This window comes from Convolutriloba macropyga, chromosome 8 (genome assembly GCF_964194025.1).
Source record: "Convolutriloba macropyga chromosome 8, txConMacr16.3, whole genome shotgun sequence".
NCBI lineage: Eukaryota > Metazoa > Xenacoelomorpha > Acoela > Convolutidae > Convolutriloba > Convolutriloba macropyga.
Window position 1 is genome coordinate 21608414 of NC_134475.1, and position 22972 is coordinate 21631385.

Genomic DNA, 22972 nt, shown 5'->3' on the forward strand with positions numbered 1-22972 from the left:
CACACCAAATTAAACTTGAAGTGTTTTGAGAGCAGAAATACGCCTTTTACCTGTGGGAGGAATAAAGAGACTTTGATTTCATAGCACTCGAATTTGATCGGAACAGATATAAAAGTATCACAGTTATTAACCGTTTCCTTCCTTGTTCCTTATCGTAAATTGAGGAGGAGACAACAATTGGGAGAGAAAAAGTTACGGATGAGCGCTTTTGGGGAAAGTCTTCTGTTCGGGTGCAATGGTGTCATTGTGAGAATCGTTTGTAATGGAAAACACGTTTTGGAGGTAATTCGTTTAACAAAAACAGATGTAGCAGAAAATGTTTTTAAAAAATACGTTTGAAACATGGCGTGTACCATTAAACCATTTCAACAACTATGTTCAACTTTCGCACAATCACTTCTAAAAGTTCGTTGAGTTTCGAATCGTTTCATATAAAAAACAATATTGATTCGAAAAAAATAAGGTGTAAGTGAAAATGTCGTCTTCTGATTTTCTGCTAGGCTCAACAGTGAGGGGACTCTGTCGCCCAGAAGATCGATCAAATAAAATAAACCAAAGGTTTTGAATTGGTGAAGCAAGCGTTACTTTGTTACTCTGCGATTTCCCCTCTTCCACTCTTGTAAGCTGTTGCAAATTAGATTGCCTTGAAATAAGTCAATTCACAATGGGGCTCGTAATATCAATTCTAGTTATATGGATAACAAATGTAAGACAATTACTTGCACATCAATGGAAAGGACAAACTCGAAGACAATTTATAATAGTAATTAAAATAATGATAACAATAACTGTGGTTCACTTCCCAAATGAACTAAATCAAAAACCGCTCACAGTATCCCAACTGGTCTTGCAATTACAAACTTCCAAAGTTCAATCTCACTCTAAATCTCTTTAAAGTTTAGTCCCACTAAATCAAAGCTTTCTGTCGCTTGTGCAGAAAACTCTCTTGTGTTCAAACTTTAGAATTCTCCAACATCTCTCTCTTTCTCTCTCTCTCTCTCTCTCTCTCTGCCTAAATTTCTCTGTGTCACTTCAATTTATACTCAACCAATACGCTCTTATCTTAAGCAAACAAACTTTAATCTCTTAAGTAAACAATGCAACTTACACTTAAATTTGTCACATTCTGTGGGAGGGTTTTGTTTGCTATGCAAACAACCAATATCAAATTATGCTCTGTCATTCAACTGCTAGCAACCATTGTTCAATTTTCTTCTTATCTTAAGTACTCGACTTTTGGACTCTTATGTAAACAAACCCACTCCGCTTTATCTCATGTTAATTAAATACACTCTTGGAACTTAAGTAAACACCGTAAGTCATTCTGACAGATTGATACATCCGCAGGAGGGGTTCCCTTCACTAAACAAACAGATTAACGTAAAAGTCCGCGGTCCTTATCGCTCTTATTTGCGCACACAAATTTGGCGCCAAGTCAATTTCGTCGCTTTTGTTATTCAAAGACTATTGGTCTCCATGTGTAAATATACCACTAATTCATGCTCGCTAAAGCTAAAATAATGGCTTGGTATGCTTTTCCCAGCATTCCGTGCAATTCCCTATACAAAAATTAGTCAAAAACCAAAATTTCCCAAAAACCCAAAAATTTGACCTCCAGAGGTCAATTAGAGGTCAATAGTCGAAGATGAAGGGTCAACTTGGTAAAAATAACTATTGGCGCGGAAAGTCCTTCCATAGTTACACCGACCCACCAATTTTTATGACCTAACTCCTAATAGAACACGAGCAGTGACCGCGCACACTTTTCATCGACCTCCCGGATGACCCCAAATTTCCAAACTTAATAACTTGCGAAGTAGTGGTCAAAACGTCTTCGGGTAAAGTTTTATAGTAACTATAGGGTGCCACCAACTTGCCTGCCAAGTTTCATGACCAACGGATCAGCCGTTGCGAGTCGTTTGCAATTTAAAAATTTTTAACGAGTCGTGGGTGCCGAAACCCGAAAAATCCGAGTTCGTCAAAATTGACCGGGGTGATTATTTTTTGTCACTAACTGTCTCAGGTTATCATATTAATACCATTTGAAAGTCATTCAGCCGCTCAAAAAGGCTAATTTCCGGTTTTCGGCTCTTGGGCGTCCCGAAGCACCGACTTCCGGTCGCACCCGGAAGTTAAAAATAGCACCACTAGAAAGCACTTGAAAAGTTACACTCACCCTCCAATTTTCATAAGGCCGCTACCAATACTCCACGAGCAATTCAAATTTTACGTTCCGCAGCACGGGCGTGCGCTAGTTCCGTGCAGGTTGGTGTGGGGTCAAATCCGACCTCAAAATCGGATTCCTCGTACCCAAATTAGTCTATCGGCCAATTTTCAGGTCAATCCGACGTCAACTTTTCGAAAAAAGACTATTTCAATTTAGGTGCTAACTACATTCCTGTGATAATTACCAATATACCTAAAAATCGCCTTTTTATATCCTAAACCCTCCCAAGATCATGCAAAAACATTAATTCATACGTGCAGGACATTAAAACTGATTAATCGCCTTATTTCTGACTGAAACATTCATATTTCACAGTAAAATATCTAAAAACCTTCCAATCACACTATTTCCGGTGTTAATAGCTGGAAGGTGGGTGGTCGGATTCGCCTGAAAACTATTCTCGCAATAGAGGACCACTAGGGGTACCTTCCCATCATTGACCGTTTATTACCCCATAACTCCTTCCCATCCTGGGGGGGGGTCGGACAACTTTTTATCGGTAGGGTATTTCGAAAAACTGATAAATTGCCTTTTCTTATTTCAAAATGCAAATAAATTTCTCACAAAACCTTCTAAACCATTACCATGATCACCCAATACATTACTACATCAGTACATGCTGGTACGACTGCTTCATACCGTTAATTCGTCCTTAAACTATTAAATTTATACTTAAAACATCAAAAAACCTTCTAAAAACACCACTACCGGTGCCAATAACTCACATCAAAAACACCGTAATCGGCAGCGCATCCCTATTATATATGGAAAATCATTAGGGGAACATCCGTACAAATTTTCGGAGTACAACGATGACTATAACTTAGAGAGTTTAGGGGTACCAGGTTTGGAGTTGCCAATTATTTTGTAAATTTGAAATCACACTTTAATTTGGTTCAAATTGAAATTCCAATTCTGTTCAAAGTATCTAGATCACTTCAAATGTTCGATCTCTACTTTTCTTCTAAACTTAAATCACTCATTTCGACTTTGGCCTGATGCAGAATTTCAACTTTGCTAAGTAAACGAAAGATATCGACAGCTCGATATGCTTTTGTTCATCAATTTGTTTGTTTAAGATATATCACTCAACTCCCCTCTCTGGCGCCTTCAAAACAATAACCCTTTAAGAAAGAAAGTTTATTTCAAACACCTTATTAATTTGTCTAACTTGACCTAAATTATTTGACTTAACTAGCGCTATCTGGTTATGAAATTTCTATTGAGTTTATTCTTATGCTTTCTACAGAAAAGATGTCACAGATTGTGTTATCGGCACCAGATTTTGATTTCCTGAATAACGAAGCCACGTGAAAGTTTGAACAACATTTATTTTTCAGCCGTGGAGCTCCGATGAGGTAAATGATTAGAAAACTTTAGTTCTAGCAATTTTTTCCTAGAAAATATATCTAGCCTCCACAGCTCGAAGGAAAAAATAACAACAGGAAAAAATTTGTTATTTGTAGTTAACGCACATAGATATAAGCTTCACCTATTGAATTCAAAAGTTGATTAAGTTTCGAGAAACCTATAAGAAAAAAAATTGCAAATGGCGACGTAAAATTCACACAGATAGATGTCTCGACTATTTTGTTAAATGTTCATTAAGATTTTAGAGGCTTTAAACTAATCAAATTGGTAATTAAAAATAAAATTCACTAAATTGGTAAATTGCGACGTAAAGAAGTAATGCGCATATAAAAATATCTTACCCAATATGTTAAATATTAATTATATCGTCAAAATTAAAAAGAATTAAAAAACCAATAATTTGGTAAATTATGACAAGAAGTGCTGTACACAAATAGATGCTTCACCTTTTGCGTTAAAGATTGATTAATTTGCCAAAAAGTTTACAAGATTAAAAATTATCTAAGTTGACAAATGTCGACAAGAAGTATAATGCACACATATATAACATATTCACCCATTGTGTTAGTGACGCCAGTTGAGTGTGGTCTGGACTGTTTGTTATTGGTGTGGTTGGGTGTAGTGGTGTTGTGGAGTCTGGAGTCTTTATGTTCAGCAGAAGAAGCTGTCTCATCAATCACTTCGCAAACAGACTGCCCGTCTACTCCATTCCCTTCTCCCTCTTTACCAACCTCACCTGAACAAAAATGGGTTTAACGGTTTCATAAGGCTTATTGAAATTTTATATAAAAATGGGCAAAATTAGAGCACCTAAAAATGCGAACCTAAACGTAACGGGTGCCTAGGTTGGCAAACTTTACTAACGCATCGAAAAGTGTTTTTGGGCACAAACTCCTAACCCAAGAATCCTTCAGAGAATTTTTTTCAGTGAGCTGCAGGTGCTAACGATCACCATTATCTCCATCATGCAAATCGTTAGAAAAATTAATCAGCATAGATAGATGTATCACCCAGTGTAATAAATATTAATAATTTTTGAAAAAAAATAAAAGAAAAAAATTGTATATGGTCATTTTAAGTGCATTTACCGACACAAGAATGTAGCAAGACATGATTCATGACTGGAAAAAAGGCTGTTTTGCAGCTTAGTAAATAAACTTATTAAATTGTCAAACTTGGTGTGATAGTTAAATGTTTGTAATGATTTAAAAATTTTGTGAAGGCAAGTTTTAGAGGCAAGTTTTTATGTAACTTGTGAGGAGATTGCGATTCCACATCTTAAATTCAGCGCCAACCAAGGTCTTCTTTTGGCGGATTACCATGCGCGGAATCTGGCGGGGAACTTCAACATCTTGTCGCTACCCGGAGCACATATTCAACACGCTTACACCTTCATTCCGGCCGAAGGTACCCTCGAAGTAATAGTCATTTTCATCGATGGTAACGGGTTCAAAACGTCCACCAGGTCACCCCAGTAGGTTGCCTAAGACCTTTTTGAGGTACCTGACTTCATCTGTAAGAGAACAAAGAGCAGCGTTTTTGCTCTGAGAATACCCAAATGAGAATATATTGAAAGAAGTAGAGCGAAAGTCAACATCCTTCAAGCGAAGGCAGAGATAAAATTGCCGGAGGTCAACCAAGCAGCCTAGTGGAAATACCGAAGAGTCCGCAGTTTTGTGACAAGAAAGCACTATTTATGCAGCGACAGGACACGCTTGAACGACACCGATCTGAACAATATCAAGAACCCAAGTTTTGTACAACAAATACAAAAAGGAACTGAACGACGCCGGCATCACGAAGGCGACAACGTGCCAAACAGACGACTGCCTGTGTGCTGCTCGCTTCTGGTAATTATCGGTAAGCTGCTATTTCAATTCTTCATTGATTGTACAAAGGTATCCTTAGGTGGCACCTTACAGTCAATAACTTGTTGCAACTGCAGCCACCCAATTATCGTGCAAAAGTACCCTCAGGTGACATTGCATAAACTGTCCCAGCCTTTTCATTTCCTCGATTGATTGAGCAAAGGTACCCTCAAGTGCTACAGTTCAATCATTCAAGGGAAGAAGCTGTCGAACGCGCCGAAGAAACACACCCGCGACCGAGAAGATGTACCATTGTGTCTCGTGAATTTTGCGCCTCCACCAAACTCCGAAATGCACTGCTCTCCCCAGGGTTGCGATAAACGGCATTCATGAGCTCGGGATGTATACGATGATGCTTTGCAACACATGTGTGAACAACAAGAAAGGCGATAACATCATCAAAGGTCGAAAGATTTCAACAGTGAAGGAGCTGAAAAAAAAACTGAACAATTTCAGTGTATGGAAGCTAATTAACAGAACTCGTCAGCATTAGAATTGATGTTGCTATGAACAAAACATGGCAAAGTTGAGAAGATGTACACTTCTGTTGTAAGGCGCAATCTCAAGAAGGAGGTGGTATCAGAAACCCACCAGTCAGCAACACTGCAAGAAAAAGCGCAAGTCACATCAGTCATTGCCTTAGAATACGGCGGGTCCAAGAAGACCCAGAGACATCGAAAGCAGATAACATGATTCCAACCACAAACAAAACCCTAACTCAGTTGGCGTGAAAACCGATATAATGGAAGTTTGCACACTAGGGAAACTTGAGTAAAAGCAAATAAAACGTCTTACATTGTTGATAACTGTCGCAAACAATTGTGAATCGAGTTTGATTCAGGCTGAATCAAAAACAGCGACCAACTTTCTGCTAAGCGCATGTTTTTTCGGCCTGCAATGTCAAGAGAGGGAGCTGCAGCGGAAACTTAGTAATGGAGAAAAGGCGTTCTCTGCTTGATGAAGGAGAGCAGAGGAAACAGTTGACGAAAAGGAATCTGCAACTTTTCAACGAAGAGTGCAAAAGTGGATATAGAAGAGAAGGACGGAACATCAACAGAGAGCATATGACAAGGTCTCTTGAGTATTCTTCAACAATACGCGTAGCCTGTTGAATTTTGAGAGACGTGCGAACATAGCAAACGCAATTCTGACCGAAAAGTACCACATTGTATGTCTATATGAAACTTCGCTGAAGTCGAAGATAAATTGTCTGAGTTACTCCTAGATGGTATCACGATTTATAGATCTGATAGATTAGATGATAACGAAAAAAATGCGCATGGTGGTTCGCTCATTGCCAAACAGAGTTTCCCTGAATCTAATGATATAAACCACGACCTCCCGGGCTCTTGTGTAGCATGTGGCAAAAAACTGGCAAATATGGAAACTTGTTATTAAAATATTAGAAATCGTCATTGGAAAATGCTTGAAACGTTATGCAAGCCAAAAAAATCTTCGCCTTTTAATTTCGTTTCTAGGACTGTAAAAATGTTCATTTTCTAGTCACGTAACGATATCTCAAAAATAATCAAAAGATGATCTTTAAAGATTTCTTTCACGAAAATATCCTCTTCCTAGTTTTATCAAATTTTTGCTTTGATAAAATGTCTAGATTCCGCTTTTCGTTCTTTATAATCAAGTATAGATTTCAAAAATTTTTATCATAATTGTCTAACAAACTTACAAAAACTACTGGGAGAGTAAAATTTTAGGAAAATTGAATGAAACATCGGTCTGGTTGCCTGAAAAAGCAAAAAAATTTAAAAAATTTTTTGATATTTTGAGCCTCATTTTGTACTCTAGAAATCAAACATTTTGAAAGTCTCTGTTAAGTAATTGATTCAAATTGTGAAAGGCGTTTCAAGGGTACCACATTTGTATCTCACCAAAAAAGATATCACGTGGCCAAAATTGACTTAACGAAGACAAAAAAAGCAGGGTAGCGTAATTTTCCTAGCTCCGAAATAGATTTGCTGATTTCTCATTTGCATTCCCAAATCTCATTTGCATTGAAACGATCAAATTGCGTGATCTCTTGCGATCAAATTGAAACGATCAAATTGCGTGAAACAACAACTCTTTCTAAAATGTAACAAAAACGACTTTAAATGACGAAAGCGCCCTTTTTGGGGAGACCAAATGGGGAGATAAAACTATTGCTTTTATTTTCGCCTCGTAAATGGTATAAATCGATGTAGTACAACACACCTCAGATATAGTTCAAATCCAAACATTCCTATTATCAGGTAAAAAAAAAAACAAAGTTACGCACTTATGATAAACAAGTAAGGTCGCTAGTCAATATCTGTCTATCAACCAATCATAGACGAGGTATCACGAATGACCACAAACGAGTTCTGAGTCTGATTGTATTTGATGACAACCAAGATTCTTGTGATCATGTGCACTGCGTTGCCTAATTTTAAGAGATCAACGTTATAGAATTTTGTAGTTCTTTTTTTCACCACAATTCATTTGACCCCCACTTATTTTAATTATCTTATTATTTCAAACTTCATTTTTCCCCGCACACTGTTTCCCACTGAATCCCTAATTTCTGTTGTCAAAACTACAATTCGGTACCAAACCCTACGTATTCCTAATATTCAAATCCAATAGTACCAATTATACAATGGATTAAAATCGGTAGGAAATGACAGAGGAGAGAAATGACAGGAGGCAAAGTTATAAAGGGTGAAAAAGCGGGGCATCAAATTTTTCGAAATATCACGGAGCTGAGCAACTCGTGTTACCCAATTTTGCACCCTCCATACATGTTTAAGAATATAAATGCCGAATGTCTTTTTTATATTCCATAAACGACATACACGAACAATGCATATTTACAAAAACCACGAAAAAGCCAAGGGGCAATAACAAAGAAGTTCCAACTGATCAAACCTGGTGATGCTTCATCATCAGCAGCTTCTGCATCAGTAATAATCACAGGTATTGCTTTGGGACCCTGGCTGTTACTGTTGATACTCTGCCTCCCTATCAAATCCTCGTCCAAAAACCCAAAACCCAACTCATAAATCAGCCGTGAACTCTCCTCTAAATCAGTTCCATGCTGGCTTCCAATTGACGGATTTTTCGTAAGAGATGCCATTTTTGGAACCGACTTCGTTGTCTGGTAACTACAAACGAGTGTAATCCTTCAGTTTTGTTTACTATCTACGGCCAGAATTTGACTAGGTAACATTTTGACACAAGTTTGATGTCTCAAAGTAGATTTTGTAGATTTATACAACTTCAGCTCAAGTCCGAGTCACAGTTGGTACAAAATTCATTAAAATTTGAGAGAAAACATGAACGAAGCAAAGTTACACTTAAGCGCAGATCGGTCAAAATTGTTAATACATTTGCATAGCTAACCAAACAAGTGAAAGGTGATTTTACGTTGAGCTGTTATTAATGACGCAAATTTGGACCAAATGGTAGAAAGTGTAGCATGAGTTAGCAAACTCATAATTAGGGCAATATTAACTAATAAATCGCATTTGATTTAATAACCCATGTGGAAATATAGATTGTTATTTGTTCTATTATCTATGTTCTTACGTAATAATTCCTGCAAGTTCTATTTTAAGTAATAGGCTATTACAGAAAGGAGTACAATTTTAAACATTATAGGTAAATGAGAAGAAAGAGTTAACGAATTACTCGTAATAATGTCAAAAAACATCAGCTGGAAATTTACAACATAACTGCAAATGGTAAAGCGCTTATATACCTAATCACATACGAAATATTCCCTGCCGAACGTAATAGAAGTGAACTTAATTTGTAACTCATAACTGAGGTATAAATAACCAGGTAAGTAACTTAACGGAACTTCAAATCCGTAACAGCTGTTTTAGGGTAAAGTTTTGCAATTCGTCAATATTCTCAAAGAGGCCATAAATGGGATTTCGAACGCGCGATAGCCATTAAGTTTTGCTTATAAAGCTATTTGCTCAAGTATTATTTCCGTTTCGATATCGAAAGTCGCCGAGTTCCCCAAAGATCTGCGCAGATTCTATTAAGTTATCTTTCGAAATAGCGAATTAAATTCTGCATCTAAATATACTCAAGTAACAACTTCATAAAACTGACTAAGATCAAAGGATAGGCTTCAAAATTCTGCAGAAGCAGAAAATGAATACCTTTTATGCCAGTTTGAAAATATTAACAAGCCGATCGGCGATGTACTTTCGCACTTGTTACAAAAACATCACTAGCCAAGCAACTTATTTATTGGTTACGTGACTCTGATGAAGTCACTGAGAAAGTCTGGCATTAATCGAAAACCGCAAAGTGATTCTAGATATTTGCCAGAATTTTGAAGTAACTTTAACAGAGTCACGTCACCATTTTGAACACGCGTTGTGCAAGTTGAGTCAAAAACAATTTACTTGCAAAAGTGATTACAATTTTTGATTGCGTATAGAATATATCTTTCAGGATCTATACCCACATCCAATCAGCCCTTTTCTTTTCCCGGTGAAAATCTTTTGATGAACCATTTTTTACGTTGACTTTTGAATCATTTTTATATCTTTTCCGTCTGTGCCCCTCAAGCATAGTGGGTGCATATTATCTGCAACCCCCAGACGCATGAGCAAATTTTTTAAAAAGTATTTTAACATATAATAGCATATGCTCTCTGACTGGGGGATAAATTCAGAGTAGAGAATTAGAGTCTCATCATTTGAAAGCTCGTCCAGCGTAGAATTCGGAATAAAAAAGATTTTTTGAAATTCCGCACTTTTCGAGAAGTCATTGAGGCACAAATTTTCCTGAATATTTCACTAAATTCCGTTATTTCTGTTCACATTTTCTGGATTTTTACTGAAAGTTTTCGTCAATTTTGATAAAATGAACAAAAATTGTTAAAATAATGTTTTTAAAAATGATTGGTTTGAGTTTTTAAGACAACAGAGTATTTCTGAACCATCTGGTCAAACTCTTAAACATAAATTTTTGGCTAAGTTTTGTAAAATGCATCACATTTTTCAACAAAAATTGCACCAAATTCAAATCTCTAGCCCACTTTGTTTCAAATTGAATTAAGGATAGACATAAAAACTAAACATTCCATGAAAGTGCCGAAGAGAATTATTTATACTTCCGCTTCCTAGGAGGGTTCTCTATTATTAAAATTTTGCGGTTTTTTGCTAATTTAACACGATAAATAACCATAATGCAACTTTTTTTTGACTTTTATTTGTCAAATTATTCACATCTATAAAACTAGGACAACTGATGTGACTTAGCAGACAGGGACAGCAGTGGGTTGGTTCTTTTTGGGATAATTGAGGATTCCTACAAACTAAATATTATTCGGATTGCTTTTGGGCGCTGTCTTTTTCGAAAGTATTTCTGATTTTTTGTTCTCTCATATTAATCACAGACCAGATTTTTTCAAAACGTTTTCTTGCCAATTAGGGGAAATAAGCACACTTTATCTTTTCAGTTAAAATCTCATAGTTTCTTTGGCTTTAACACAGTTTCTACTTAAAGTTGTTGGTGAAATTGTTCGATTTCCTTCTGTAATCTGGTTTTTTATAGACTAATGACTAATTCTCTTCCATTATAGTTTCAATTGGCTTAATGAATAGTTATAGCGTAATCTATATAGTAAGGTTCAGTTGAAATGTTAAGGTTGCTCTAATTTAAAAAAAAATTAATAAAAAAAAATTTTTCTGAGCATTTTCTCTATCATATCTTCTTTTTGTTAATCAACATATAGCTCAGTGTCTGCCGAGAAAAGTCTTATTAGGTTTCTCTTGACTTATATGTTAGTCATTAATGCTTCGCTTTGTGTTTTACGGAATGGTTTTTTTGGCTTCGATACTAAGTTTTTTTAAGTTTTGTTTTTGATTTTTAAATCTTTGCATAATTTTGTGATTAAGTTTTTGTCTAGTCAATTCAATCACCATAACAACAGGTCATATATACCATTATTAAAGATGCCAGAGGTTTCAATGAAAAACTGCTAATATTTGTAATACATTTTGGATTCCCTATTCTCACACCGATTCAACACCGTGTTCTCGCAAAATTTGTTGGAGTTTTTACTTTTGTCGGTATTTTCGGAAGACTTAAGACATATTCTCTCAAAAATCAAATCAAGTTAGTCTCCTTTGGAGGTAAAAACAGAACCAAATAAATATTTCAGTCCATTGCTAATGACTTTCACGACTTATGTAAGTTGTTTCCTGAACATTTGAACCTAACTTATAAACTTACCATTCTTTTACTTTCTGTCTGCTTGTTACCTAATCTTATTAGCAAAAAGTCTGACAAAATTTTGTGTTAAAAAGTAGCGCATTTGTACGTGCCTAATGTTTAAAGTAAAAAAAAATTGAGTTTTAACAAGTTCGACATCGTTTTCTCGGAACAATTAATTGAGTTTTTCAATTTTGTCGGTATTTCTGAATTTGCGGTTCTTTTGTCGACTTATGACGTATTCTGAAAAGTGGCAGATGTCTCAAAGACTTCCTGTAAAGATATAAGGGATAATATTGGACGGTTTGAATTAATACTTGATGATTTTCATGACCATAAGATTAAAAATTTTTTTTCAAAAATCAGCTTTTTTGCAATTTTACCTCTTTTGTTTTTTTTGTCTAATTGTTAAGTAGTCTCATCAGTGGCATGTGGTATAAACCATTGTTGGCAATGAAAAAAGCGCAATTGAACATAACCACTTTTTATGAGTGAATTATGCTCTAGACGGTTCCAAAATTGTTTTCTCGGAAAATTTAAATTAATTATTTATTATTGCTGTATTTGTCGTTTTCGTCGTACGACCTATAATGGCTAATTAAGGACCTTGAAGGCTTTCTATTATATGGTGGTTCAACTGAGAATATTGGACGATTAAAATTGACAGCTGGTGGTTTTCATGAGTTTACAATTAGTTGTTTTTAAGAAGTTAACTACCGTTTGTAAAATTGCAACTTTTCGTACTTAGGTCTAATTGTTTAAGTACTCTCAGCATTGTAAGTGACATATCACATTGCTGGTGTTGATAAAGCACAATGAAAATTATCTAATGTTTTCAGTGAATAGACTGTACCCCAACTTTACGGCTTCGAAACTATTTTCTCGAAAAATTTAATTAAGTTTTTTTGCTCTATTTGGGGTTTTTTGTAGTCGATGACCTATTAGGTATAACTAAAGGTCTCAATGTCTGCTTATTGAGGTACAACGGAAACAATTCAATGATTTCCGTTAATGAGTTATGATTTTCCTGATTTTGAAACCAAGTTTTTTCAAAAAATTTTATCTTATTTTTTAACATGGCCATTTTCTCTTAATTGTTACCTAGTGTTTAGAAAGGGCAGATTCTATATCTTGTCTAAAAAACATTTAATGGGTAGTTTTGTTAGATGTTTTTGACTTTGATTTTAACTGTTTTTGTAAATAAAATACATTAAATTATGATAGTAATTAATGCGTGTTGTTTGTAATTTATTTTGTTGTTTGTCTTGTCCCGTAGTCCTTTTAATGGCACGTCCCGTAGGCCCTCTAGTAGATACGTTATTGTATTCATTCGCTGGTTTGAGTTTAAAGAATTTGTTTGTTTCTACGGCAGTTAATTTTGTTGGAACAATATGTGAGTTTTGGAGTTTTGTTCATCTGTTCCCCATTTGGTAGACAGTTAATCTAAAAATGTGGATGAAAGGGGCCGGAGCTTCATCTGCTAACGCACATCAACAAGTATCCTTGTTTATATATCAGAAAAAAGTTCATTTTTGTCAAAAAAGACGTCAGACAAAGATAAAACACTGGTAACCTTGACTGGAGGTAACCTGCAATGGTTGGAAAACCTCTGGAGAAGAGTGATTGAAGTGAAAAACGAATCAAACCCTGAATTCTATGGAACTTCAATCAACATGTGTTCCTTTAGTGGGGCTGTATGTAACATCTGCATATTTAATTTCAAACGAAAAGCGCGTTTCTACATATGGAGTACTTTAAGATCTGGCACTTCGAGTGGATACATCCGCCATTCTAAAATCTGGCACTGTTAGGATCTGGCATTTTAAACTTTCCCGTAAATGTTTCGACAAATTTTGAAAAAAACTGAAATTGTTTAAAAAGTTCCTCACTGTTGAATTTGAGCTTTCACAGCGTGCGTAGGAAAAAACATCAGCATAAAAACTGAGATATTTAAAACTCTTTTGTATTAGTTGTTCATTAGTCATCGTAAAGGTCCCTGTTTAAGTTTTATTACTAGAACAGTCATAGTCACATGATGTGCAGCTAAAACTAATAACACAAAGACTGAACAATATTAGCCTTAGCAAATGGCTTTCTTCATTTACATCAGCTAAGCATTTTACTGCAATAAACTGACTTGACCAGTAAAAAGCATGTTACCGTGTTTTGCGTTTTAAATATTCTTGAGCAGTAAATTGTTACTTTGTCTTGTATTGAAAATTACTCCTAAGCAGTAAACTATTTGTTATGTGTTTCGTATCTACAAACTATTGAAGCTGCAATTCAATTGTTATAGGCCCCACATTCTGGTAAATCAACTTGTGAGTACAAAAGACAAAACCAACATAAGTTTAAGTTTATCATTCTCTTTTGTAAAACAAGTCTTATACAAATATCTTTGGCTCCAATTTGATTCCTTGTCGGAGTGATCTGGTTAAGATTTAAGGATCCCGGATTTTGTGATCTGTAGCAATCCAGTCCATTTCGATACTGAAAAATTTTAAGATTAGCAAGTAGTCATCAGTCGAAATTGTAATTTGCAATAGTAAGAATATAGCAAATACACAGTTACAAATGCCAACTGCAAAAACGAAACATCTGGATAGGTTTTGAACGACTAAAACGAACGGGCCGTGTAAAGCTCTCATCGTCGCAACCAAATTGGAGAGCAGCCGGATCATTACCAACAGGGATTTATTTTCACATTCACTTTGATACAAAACTGACAAGATCTTCCATTGCCAACAAATCCGATACAAAACTCAAAACGAATTTTAAAAAAAGATTAAGTTTTCTGTCATTCTGACAGCTTCATTAACGTGACAGCTTCCCTGAAGAAATGGGACATTTCCTGTTACCACCCAAGCACTATGTAGATGATATTTTTGCATCACGGCAGCAGAACTAAATATATTCCTAAATAAAAGCACACTGGTTATTTTTTTACTGCCTATGTGATTGAAAGACGAGAAAACTTTTTACAAACAGTTTAGAACAAAATTAGCGAATTCTTTCAGACAAAAATTCAAAAATTTGATAAAAACATAAACTTCCTTTCATCCAAATATTAAATGCAAAACGTTATTTCCACATATACTTTAATTTCGAACATAAGATGTGATTAGATTTAGTAAAGGCAGATTGCTCGTATTTTCACATTGAAATGTAAATTTATATTATAAGTATGCTTAAGCAGGTACAAATAGGAGAGTGAAAATGTGGGACTGCGACAGAAAAGGTCCAATAATTGAAAACAGTAAAAACACTAAGTTTTGGCGAAGAACCGCTTTTCGCTCCTATGTTACAATAGAATTTATGAAGGAAAAAAACAGTCAATTCTCAAAAAAAACTTTAAGATTTTCTTCACAAATTTTTTTTAAATCTAAACTCCGACGTGAAGGAGAAATATTCTGTCTTCTTAATACTAAATTTAAATTCTAAGGCTCTTTGGACAATAAGTTTGCGGAAACATTTTAAATCAATTCCGTTTCGTCATCGTTTGGTGTTTCAAATAAAAATTACTGATTGTTTAAATTATTGTATAAATTAATGATTGAAATTTATTGTTTTCTGGTTCACGGCCAAATTCAACCCGAAGACTTTGTTTTGGAAGTGATTATATTTATTTTTATATATGTATTTATATATATATATATATATATATATATATATATATATATACATATAAACGTATATATATATATATATATATATATATATATATATATTTATATATATATGCATATATATATATATATATATATATATATGTATATAAATAAATATATATGAATATATATATATATATATATGTATATATATATATATATATATATATATATATGTAGATATATATATATAAATATATATATATATATATATATATATATATATATGTATATGTATATGTATATATATATATATATATATATATATATATATTGATTATATAAATTTATAAATATATATATATATATATATATATATATATTATGTATATTTATATATATATATATATATATATATATATATATATTTATAATTATATATATATATATATATATATATATATATATATATACATATATATATATATATATATAAATATATATCAAATTTAATTTCAACTTGTACTGTATTGAAAAAAAAATTGTTTAAGGGCTTTGAAATGATACCTTTTGTTATTCGTCGCAAAATGTATCTATCGTTCAAAACTGCCCGAGTTAGGAAATGTTCTAACATGTATGTAAGAAATGCAGTTGGATTCGCTGACTTCTCACAAACTTCAGCGCAAAACTCTTGCGGTAATTTGCGCTGAAATGCGTTGAAACTTGTAAGAAATGCGCTGAAGCCCTTTGAAAATTTAATTTTCAGCCTACTTTTTTTTCAAACTATTCTCGTGTTGACTGGGTTTCAAGCTCTGCTCAGAAATTTGCTTTATTTATGAGAGAAGCGCATTTCAGCGGTTTAAAGTGCATTTTTAACAAAACTGCATTTCTTACATATTTGATCTTAATTGAAAAATTAAGATCAAACTAAATGGTAAGAATTTCAGCAATCAAACCTATAAAGCGGTGAAATTCTGACAATATTTACAATAATTTGCAGAAATTTAAGAGCATTTCTTACAAAGGTTGAGCCCGTCTGAGCGCATTATTGAGTAAAGATTTCGAGGTGAATTTCTGAGAATTTCAGCGCATTTCATAACATAATTTCAGTTCTTTCAGCGAAAATTCTTACAAAATAATGTTGCTGAAAAAGCACTGTCATCTCGACCCGGGTGTCTTTTAAAAAGTGCTTAACCCCTACTTTATGGAAGGCTCGAGCGTTGATTTCATTCGGGTGCAGCAGTTAAGAGTAAAATTTTCTATCGTTCAATTTTCCGTCAAAATGAATGCACGAGAGCAGATCCGAAACTGAAGTCTGTCCATAGAATTTTCTAAATGAAACTCTTCCCTAAAATTTTAAAGATTGGCAATGTTCACCAGTTGATCAAATGCAAAGATATTCAAATTAGCCCTTTTAAATACTAATCCAATAAAAGCGCTGAAAAGGTAATGTCTTTTATGGGCAATTTGAATAAACTTATCAGACTCAAAGCCCTGAGAATATTGCTAGTATACATGAACAAAAATAGCTTTGACTGTGAAAAAATTGTGAAGCCGCAGACACAGACAAATCTGCTGTTATAAAATGCTGGATTTATTTTGAACATTTTGAACAGAACTGAAAATGTAAATGAACAAAACTATTTGAAGTCGTTTTTAAAAATTTATTGTGATGTCTGAACATGCAGTTAATGAGCTATAGCGAGAAATGATTTTAACTACCCGAGTCCAAAACAGAAGTTAATCTTGTAAGATCTTGCAAGACAGAGTTATTCTTGCAAGACAGACTTAATCTTGTAAGATCCTTGTTAGAATCTTGCAAGATTAACTTCTTTTGGAAGAATCTTGCCATTAGGACAGAAAACAGCCAAAACTTGCTAAAATGAGGAGCTATTGGAAGTTGACAACACCATCCCGTAGAAAAAGAAGTTTAACCCATATGAAAAAAAACCATTTCAGACAGTTGTTTTTTTTTAATTTCAGACCTACGATCAAAAATTCTTTCAACTTGCCCTCTATGTCTCATGTATTATACATACATTGATGTCTTCCGGTGACCTCTTTCCTAAACAAACACCGCCGTTTTTCGAAAGTGATGAATTAAAAAATCAGAGCTCAAATACGACACAGGAATGAAGTCTAGTACGTAGTCGAGCCATAACGTCAAAAAAAACAAATTAACAAGGCAAATAAAAAACTTCCAGAAAAATTTTGAAAGCAGAAATATAGTGCGCTAAACAAAAATAACAGAAGAAAAACGAATCAGAAGTATCCAAACACTTGAGTAGCAAAGGGCAGTATATCTTGAAAACGCACAAAGAAAACAAAGCTTTAAAATTTAATCAACTACTTCAGATCCCAATTTTGGATCCAATTTCTAATTTTTTCTCATTACCTTTGATGCAAAAATTGTCAGTGGAACAAATGACCAGGCCAGGCGCGTTTGTAAACTGAAAGCACTTCACCCGTCAGACAATAAAAAATTGTTGTGTATCCACGTTCCGATACAATCTCTTCCCATCATAAGGTTTTCCACGTTGTTCGGCTATTTCAGGAGTCTTTGCGACGTCTTTCGAATTTCACTTGACATAATATTACATTTTTCATAATTTCACATTCGTCAAAGACGTCAGACATTAAAGACTGATGTAAATCTACGTTCCGGTACAATATCTTCCCATCCTAAAGATTCTCACAATGTTTGGCTATTTCCAGAGTCTTTGCGACCTCTTTTGAATTTCTTTTGACAAAATTTTTATAACTTCATATTCGTCAAAGACATGTTACAAACAATTTTACAAATTATTGTAACTTTTCAATCAAACTTTTTACCAACTTCAATCATTTTATCTATTATTAAAAAAATAGCCACAATATTTGTTTGAAGCTAAGAGATCATTTATATGTAACGTATCAGCCACACTAATTGATTTTTTCCAACTAACGTTCCAATTTTGGTTATTTTCGTTTTGACAATTCTTGTCGCCCTTGATTCAAACTTAGGTCCCTTTTATCCCCAATGACTCTTAAGAATCTTGCAAGATTAGTATCATTTGAAAGAATCTTGCCACCAGGACAGAAAACAACCAAAACTTGCTAAAATGAGGAACTAATGGCAGCTGACAACTCCGTCCCATAGAGAAAAAGTCAACCCATATGCTTTTTAAAATTTCAGACCTACGATCAAAACTTCTTTCAATATGCCCTCTGCATCCCAAGTATTATACATACATTGATGTCTTCCAGTGACCTTTTTCCCCCTAAACAAACAACAGCGTTTTTTGAAAGTGATGAACAAAATCAGATATCAAATACGGGATCTTATTACTTTTGATGCAAAAGTTGCCGGTGAAACCAATGACCAGGCCAGACGCGTTTGTAAACTGAAAGCACTTTACCCGTCAGACATTAAAAAATTGTTTCATTTCTGTACGTTCCGGTACAGTCTTTTCCGCATCTTAAAATTTCCAACAATGTTTGGCCATTTCCGGAGTCATTTTTTACAATCGTTTTTAGCAACTTCTGTCATTTTATCAACTTTTAAAAAAGCCACAATACTTGTTTGAAGCTAGGAGATCAATTACAAGTGAAGATTCAGAAACACCATAAGATTTTTTTGAAATAAGATCAACGAATTTAGTTTTTTTCTAATTCTGTCGCCCCTGATTAAATTTTTGGGTTTTTTACCTAGTGACTGTGTTATCCCATGTAATTTATGATGTTTGGAATAGAGTTATTGCGATTTGAAATTATTGGAAATTTAGCCGTGCAAAGTTTTTAGAGGTAAGCCCATCAAAAATTTTGACAGATTTTGTAAAAACAAATCCGTAAAACGTTTTCCGAAAAAAATTTAACAGAGCAGTGATTAAAAACAGCAAATAACTCCAATTTGAATGCCAAATGTTTTTCGTTGATACATACTCCGGTTAGAAATAATTTATATATTTGTTATTTGCAAATCTCAAAACGCAAGAACCGCTTTTGTCTATTCTTTGTTCGACATAATGACTAGATTTTAAAAGATTACAACAATTGAGAGTTTCAAAGCCTAATACTATGAAAAAAAATAGTTGCTTCGGAACCATAGCTCAGCTCTCCTCATTTTTTAGACGACATTGGTTCTTGTATCCAAATAATTTTGGGCGGAACAGTTAAGGTTTTTGTTAAAATTCATTGAACAACATTGAAAACCTGATCACAAGAAATTTTACCGCACACGCTAAACCCAACAGCAAAAATTGAAAATTGGTAGAAAAAATAGTTTTGCCGTTGAATTGAAATTAGCGCAGATGTCTAAAGTTTCTCTCTACAGAAACGAAAAAGTATTTCTACAGAAACGAAAAATAACGAAAACTCAAATAAAAAGTTATTTCAAATCAAATATCCATTACCTCCATACAGTGTTGTCAATTGTCAACAAGCATAATATTTGGTGCCAAGTGAAATATTGTATGGACATTGACGCTGATATGAGCTAAGAAATGACTTGATTTCGTACGAAATTAAGAGAAAGTTTTCCTGGAATCTAGAAAAAATTGCAAACGTAAACTCGAAAAACCTTATACAATGAATGGAAAGTTATCGTAAACATCGTACAAGAGATTCATATTGGTCAAATTTCCAACTTCTGTAAGTTTAGTTAGTCCTTTCAATATGAAATGTTTTTTGTGGAAAAAGTGTATACAAGACACGTTAAAAAATGTTATACAAATTTTTGCAACTTTTCAGTCTTTTTAGCAACAATTATCATTTTGACTATTTCTAAAAATCAATTAGCTAAAATACGTGTTTGAAGCTAGATGATTTATAAGTGAAGTTTCAGCCACACCATTTGATTTTTTTTTAACCAACTTTAGGTCAATTTTGCGTTTTGTTTTTGTTTTCTTTTCTAATTTTGTCGCCCCTTATATTTTAGGTCTCTTTTGTTCGCAATGACTCCGTTATACCACTTAATTTAGGATATTTGGCAACAAAACAAAAAATGGTATTGTTGCCGGTTGAAATCATATATCTATTACCTCCATACAGTTTCGTCAGTTCCCAGGTTGAGGTCCTCGCTCAAAATGATCTATGAAAATACCCATCCAGACTATTTTTGCTTATGAAAATACCCAGGCAGACCAAAAATGCCTATGATCCAGACTTTGCCTCGTTCAAAACTTTGGTGCGTTTATGTGCTCGTTCAAAAACGCTTATGAAAAGACTTGTACAGACAAAAATGCGATATGATACAGACTTTGGCTCGTTCCATTTATGAAAAGACTCAGAAAGACCGAAAAACTTTATGATCCAGACTTTGGATCGTTCAATTTATGAAAAGACTGGAGCTAAGAAATACCGACAAAAATGGCGTACGAAACGTCGGTATTTGTCGGTTTTTTGTCGGTTTCATCGGTTCTGCATGTATGAAGCGTTGGTTTTTGTCGGTATTGTAGAAATAATCCCAAGTTGAGGAGTCCGCTCAAATTCCGCTCAAAAAATGCAAGAGATGACCGGAATGAGCGGAAACTGACCGGAATGAGCGGAATCGATAAAAAATACTCCATAGTCAGTATACTCCATACCCAGTTTGGATCGATTTGGACAACTCGTCAATCTAACGAAATAGACCTAATTTTGAAATTTAAATAATCGAAATATTTGAAAATTTCCGTACGAAAAGCTAACTTTTTTCCTAGACAAGCTATAGCAAAATTTTTTTTTGTTTTACACTCTAGGTACTCGTGGTATACTCCATACCCAGTTTGGTTCGATTTGGTCAATTCCTTGACCCGGTGAAAAAGACATTTTTTTAAATTTAGGTATTGGAAAAATTGTTTTATAGTCATTTATCATTTATTTTTTATCATTTATAGCCATTTAGCGATTTATTATGCTTTGTTTTGTTTGGCAGTAGAGTTAAAGTTTGGTTTTTTACCTAAAGATTTACTCAAAATCTCCTATAGTTGTTTGTTTGTAACTCCGCCTTAGCCGGTCCCCAGCCCGGTTGAGAGAAGGAGGAGGGGAAAACACCAAAACATACTGCAAAATCTCAAAAAGTTGTTCGTTAGTCCAAACACTACCTACATTGAGGTTTTGGCCAGAGAAAGACATAAAGTCAAACTAAAAGGAATCAGCAACAAAGCAATTCATATTCCTACTATTTATTTTTAAGAAAAGCAACATTTAGGCTCCGCTGGTCAGCCGGCAAAGGTCGGCATGGACTTTTGTTATTGTTTGGCATGTAAGTTGAGCCAATTGGACCTAATGAACTCAAATAAAACAGTCATATATAGTATAATGCAAAAATGTCACTTTTCATAATGTTATCAAAGCTGTAAGTAGATAGAAAACCTCTTAAAAGCTTGTAGAGAAACTTCAATTGTCGGGAAAAAAATTTTCGACCCCAGTTTTATGCCGCTAGCTATAAGTTGCTTTCAGTACTAAGGCCCTTCTGCTATAGGAGGTCCCTAAAAAAGTTTGAAATCTTCATAAAAGTTCCAGTTAACATTTTTTGCGGCGCCATTATTTAAACATTTAAAAACGTTTAGTATCACATCATAGATTTTACCATTGCAGTATATACATGATGTTAACGTGTGACTGGTCCACAAATACTACCTACATTGAGGTTGTGGCCAGAGAAAGACATAGAGTCAAACTAATAGGAATCAGCAACTAAGCAATTCATTTTCCTACTATTTGTTTTTAAGAAAAGCAACGTCTTGGCTCCGCTGGCCAGCCGTTAAAGGTCGGCATGGACTTTTACTATTGTCTGGCATGTAAGTTGAGCCAATTGGACATAATGAACTCAAATAAAACAGTCATATATAATATAATGCAAAAATGTCACTTTTCATAATGTTATCAGAACTATAAGTAGATAGAAAACATATTAAAAGCTGGCAGAGAAATTTCAATTCTCGGGAAAAAAAATTTCGACCCCAGTTTTATGCCCCTAGCTATAAGTTCACTTGAGTACTGAGGCCTTTATGCAATAGGAAGTCCCTAAAAAAGTTTGGAACCTCCATAAAAGTGCCACTTAACAATTTTTGCGGTGACATATTTACACATATAAAAACGTTTAATATCACATCACAAATGTTACCATAGCAGTATATACATGATGTTAACGTGTGACTGGTCTCGAAATACTACCTACATTGAGGTTGTGGCGAGAGAAAGACATAGAGTCAAACTAATAGGAAACAGCAGCAAAGCAATTCATATTGCTACTAATTATTTTTAAGAAAAGCAACATTTAAGCTCCGCTGGCCAGCCGGTAAAGGTCGGCATGGACTTTTACTATTGTCTGGCATGTAATTTGAGCCAATTGGACCTAATGAACTCAAATAAAACAGTCATATATAATATAATGCAAAAATGTCACTTTTCATAATGTTATCAGAACTATAAGTAGATAGAAAACATCTTAAAAGCCGGCAGAGAAATTTCAATTCTCGGGAAAAAAAATTTCCACGCCAGTTTTATGCCCCTAGCTATAAGTTCACTTCATTACTAAGGCCGTTTTGCTATAGGAAGTCCCTAAAAAAGTTTGGAACCTTCATAAAAGTGCCACTTAACAATTTTTGCGGTGACATTTTTTACACATTTAAAAACTTCTAATATCACATCAAAAATGTTGCCATTACAGTATATACATGATGTTAACGTGTGACTGGCCTCCAAATACTACCTAAATTGAGGTT

At 34.3% G+C, this 22972-nt stretch overlaps 1 protein-coding gene across 4 annotated transcripts in view; it reads right to left on the reverse strand.

Moving 5' to 3' along the window:
* Positions 1-8899, reverse strand: part of LOC142344581 (phospholipase D1-like) — a 50867-nt gene extending 41968 nt beyond the window's left edge. Inside the window, exons 1-2 of one of the 4 annotated variants that reach the window (XM_075396365.1) lie at positions 8368-8899; positions 4155-4334 (exon numbers count right to left, since the gene is read on the reverse strand). In XM_075396365.1, the coding sequence (XP_075252480.1) occupies positions 4155-4334; positions 8368-8575 (388 nt within the window). In that variant the 5' untranslated portion in view covers positions 8576-8899. The remainder of the gene's footprint in view (positions 1-4154; positions 4335-8367) is intronic. The other 3 variants (XM_075396363.1, XM_075396362.1, XM_075396364.1) reach the window with 3 other exon arrangements.
* Positions 8900-22972: the final 14073 nt, after the last annotated feature.